Genomic DNA, 4,056 nt, shown 5'->3' with positions numbered 1-4,056 from the left:
CAACAATGAAAAAAATTGATTCACCATGAACTACTTACAACTCTAGTCCATAATAACATATGTAACAAACCAAATGAAAATTGCAGGCAACTTTTTTTTTGTTCATTCCAAAAACAAAATCAACTTTAAAAAATGTCAGTCAAACATGTCGACAATTATTTTGTTCTCAACTTCTCCAGAGAAAATATTTAAAGAAAAAAAAACTTCAAATTAAGTTAATATACACATAAACTTCATCTAAACCAACAACCCAAAGGGATTTGGCCTGGTGGAAGTATAGTGGGTCTGTAAAGCTTGAGAGTGTGTACTAGTATACTCCACAAGGTCCCTGACTCGATTCCTGCGAAAAACAACTCCTTGGTTAGGGGTTTTACGCGAGTCGCCCTAACCCCAGGACTGTGAATTTCCCCTCCACGGTTTTGATGTGTAAAAAAATAGCAAAATGTATCAAAAAAACCAACACCTCCACAATCGCAGGCAAACGTAGGATTTATACTAATTGCAACTTTATTTAGTCGAACAGGTGACAGGTGAAAGCCACAGGTCCTCACAACCATTTAATTGTCTTACATATTACACAATTAGCGAGCAAACACATAACACTCCCATAGTGAGTTAGTGATATGTAAACCAAGCTACATGCAAAACCATAGCATTAGTTTAATTTATTTCTTGCCACGCAATTTTGCTCCAAGAGCCCTTTCCAACTTCCCAATTATCTGCTGGTTTGGAATGGCCTTCCCTGACTCGTACTCCTGGATCACTTGAGGCTTCTCATTGATCAGCTGCAAGTAACAATGCACATCATTGATCATGCCTAAATACTAGTAGGAAAAAAAAGAGACCAATAATGAATAATATATTCAAAAAAAAATCTACAGAGAAGAAAGCAATACTTGAGCAAGCTGAGCCTGAGTGAGTTTCTTGTCCATCCTAGCTTGCATTATAGCCTTCTTAAGTTCAGTTGGTACCTTCTCATCTGCACCCAAAAGTTCAATTACATCATTTTTGCACCAAGTTAGGAAGAGAAGCCATTAAAGAATATATGACATTAAAGGATAGAAACAAGATCTTCAAGGTGAGACAGAGAAAATGCATCAGATGCTTTAACTTGGTTTAAGAAATCTAAAACTGGAGCGCTACTGATATTGAAGGTTTAATTAATCATTTGGTTCCTATACCTACACCAACTTTCCGTTTTAGTCCCTAATCCCTATACCTAAAAATACTACAGTTTAGTCCCTATATGAGCAATTTTTATGTTTTCGTCCTTGTTAGTTTTCTGGCAGTGCAAATCACCACTAATCGAGGCATGAGCACAAAAACATTATAAATTGTATAGGGACTAAAACGTAGAGTTTGGGTAGAAAGATTAAAAGGTAGAGTTTAGGTAGAAAGACTAAAACAAAAAGTTGGCACAAGTATAAACCTTATATGAATCAAAATCCAAAATATGCACAATCAGTAAACAAACTAAAACCAAGAGAGCATAAGGTTCAATCAAGTTTTATGCTCATGAAGCCTGCAGATTTTTTTTTTCAAAACCTAGAGTGGATCCAGGACTAGAGCAGTTCCACATCACATTGAACAGAAGTAAAAGATAAGAAACAGATTTATGTACCCAAAATACATAGTGTCATATCATCAAGTAAAAGTGTGAGAGGAGCTATTTTTTATCCATTCAATCTTACATGATAAGTATGTAAGAAACAGATTGTATACAGGACTAAAATTTATAATGGCAAATTTGTAAAAATAGTATCATTCAACATAGAAACTGCATATAGGGCAATAAAGCAGCAAATCACTTTGCAGAAAAAAAAACTTTATTTTGGTTGGCGAGGGGGTTAAAAATTTTCCTCATTTGAACCAATGTCATCATTTCCACCAATTCTTAAGAAAGGACATTGAAATAAGTTCTAATTCATAATTCCAAGTTATGCATACATTTTGTTTATTAGTGCTTAGGATAAAGAATTAACATTAATTTCTATAACTTCAATTTGAGTCAATGAGTGACAAAATCAAACAAGAAAATACAACTAAAGTCCCACCAAAAGATTTATGAATTTCCTACCTAGCAATTATGTTAAAACTCAATGAACTAACTATCTCAAATTTTAAGTTATTAGGTGAACATTCTTATCTCCAACACACACCCTCAAAGAAGATCCCTTTGAGTTCCAAGTGTGATTAATGCTCAGCCCCCCTACCTTGAGCAGAAATTCCACTTTTTATTGGAAGAATGAGGAAAGCAAGAATCAAATTTTAGATGACTTAGAGGCTCTAATACCATGTCATGAACCAACTACCCCAAAATCTAAAGTTGCTTGGTGAAGATGCACAAATGATTCTGTGTAACATCTCTAATCATTAATCATTAACACCACCAAACACTCCAAAAGTTAGCAGTAGTAAACTCATTTTTAGCTACTGTGATGGTGAGACAGTGGCATCTCCAGCTCAATTAATGCTTCAACACAAAAAAGACAGAACCCCCATAGTTTAGTAAGAGTCAAAAGAAAATACATAAAACTACCATACAGAACAACATGCTCCAAGCAAAAATTTGTAGCTTAAAAAAACTAAAGCTGGACAAAGAAGTCATTTGGGAATATCCCCTAACTGCACACACACACCCTTATGGACAAAAACATTGTTTAGATAATTCACCTCTTGATTCTTCCCATATAACTGTATATTCAAAAGTAGAAGCACTGAAGTTCTATCAACGGTAAAAAAAAACATGAAAAAATAAACTAGTTCTCTATCTATATGTTGTAATACTCACGAGCTAGATTCTCAGTATCATCATCCAGCCTCTTAGTGTTCAATGAAGTGCTGCTAGATGCTGCTTTATTTGTCCCAGCATTATCTGTAACAACAACAACAATTGAACAATCACAATTCAAACCATCCAAATAAAAAAGCTTATCAACAAAAGAAGAACAAAAAAGATCAAAAAGAAACAAACACATAAGACACGTCCACAACCATTCCATAAGAAAATATTTAATTAATTTTTCCCAAACCCTTTTTCCATCCAAACTAATTAGTTATCAATATCATTTTTTCTCCTAACCCTTTAACACCAAATCATCAAAGGCAGCAGCAACAATCACAAGAGAACACGTTCAAATCCGAGATTTCAAAAAAATAAAAAAGACAATAAACTGATCAATTCGTGAGAAGAAATTTATATTTGTCAGATAATCAACACGCGACGAACAACTATTCGAATATTTATTATATGTTTTTTTTCGATGAGGGTTTTGGGAACGAACACTTTTTTAGGGTTTCAATTTCCGCGCCGGAGCGCCGGGCGGCGTTGACGGCTTTCTCGTCCTTCTTGGCGGCGGCGGTGGGAGCCTTCTTGCGGAGGACGACGGGTTCCCAATCCTGAGATAGAGGGCCAACACCTGACATGGCTATGGAATGGATCTGTCTAGGGTTCTTTGTTTTCGTTCGCGAAGCTTCTCGATGAGAAGAAATATTGAAGATGGAAATGGAAGATGGGATTGTCTCGGAAAATGATATTTCTGTATTTGGATGGAGCAAACAGAAAAGGATTTCCAAATCCCAATTCCTTTTTTCGTTTTATATTAGTTAATTTGTCGAATTATTTTTTAAAATTATAATTATTAGATATTTTAGTTTTTCACATTAGGAAGATGAATTATTTGTATTTATTTTAAGTGGAGGAAGTATTTTGTTTTGGGTTAATGTCACATTTTATCACTCAATTATTATTATTATTTTGTATATTTTATCATTTAAAATTTTGTTTCATGCTTTTTATCATCATATTTTTTTTAGTATGCACACATTTTTGTATCTAACAAGGTATTGACATGATCTTAAGAATGACGTTATTGTGTCATCAATTTTTTTGAATAATATCATTTTGTTATTAACATAATGATAAAATGTGTGAAAATTAAAAAAATATAATCATAAAATATATGAAAATAAAAAATAACTTGAATGGTAAAATACACAAAATAAAAATAAAAACATAATAGTGAACTTTGAGAAAGAAAAACCTTGGACAATGAA

The 4,056-nt window shown here is 33.5% G+C and overlaps 1 protein-coding gene across 1 annotated transcript; it reads right to left on the bottom strand.

Annotated features, from left to right (window-relative positions):
• Positions 1–473: 473 nt before the first annotated feature.
• LOC100500420 (uncharacterized) lies at positions 474–3,501 on the bottom strand. Its single transcript, NM_001250861.2, has 4 exons — positions 3,285–3,501; positions 2,792–2,875; positions 897–979; positions 474–785 (listed from the first exon to the last, which is right to left on the bottom strand). Exons 1-4 carry the CDS (start codon positions 3,424–3,426, stop codon positions 666–668), a joined length of 429 nt encoding a protein of 142 aa, NP_001237790.1. The 5' UTR covers positions 3,427–3,501; the 3' UTR covers positions 474–665.
• Positions 3,502–4,056: the final 555 nt, after the last annotated feature.

The sequence above is a fragment of the Glycine max genome, chromosome 12 (assembly GCF_000004515.6).
Source record: "Glycine max cultivar Williams 82 chromosome 12, Glycine_max_v4.0, whole genome shotgun sequence".
In the NCBI taxonomy this organism is placed as follows: domain Eukaryota; kingdom Viridiplantae; phylum Streptophyta; class Magnoliopsida; order Fabales; family Fabaceae; genus Glycine; species Glycine max.
This window is presented reverse-complemented; position numbering and strand designations above follow the sequence as displayed.

What these genes read in the sequence shown, in the direction of transcription:
- LOC100500420 (NM_001250861.2), bottom strand. Translation starts at nt 3,426, where the DNA reads ATGTCAGGTGTTGGCCCTCTATCTCAGGATTGGGAACCCGTCGTCCTC. An exon ending in AATTGAAACCCTAAAAAAGT is followed by an intron (nt 2,876 to 3,284) that starts GTTCGTTCCCAA and finishes TTGTTGTTACAG; the next exon opens with ATAATGCTGGGACAAATAAA. An exon ending in TGATACTGAGAATCTAGCTC is followed by an intron (nt 980 to 2,791) that starts GTGAGTATTACA and finishes TTTTGGGTGCAG; the next exon opens with ATGAGAAGGTACCAACTGAA.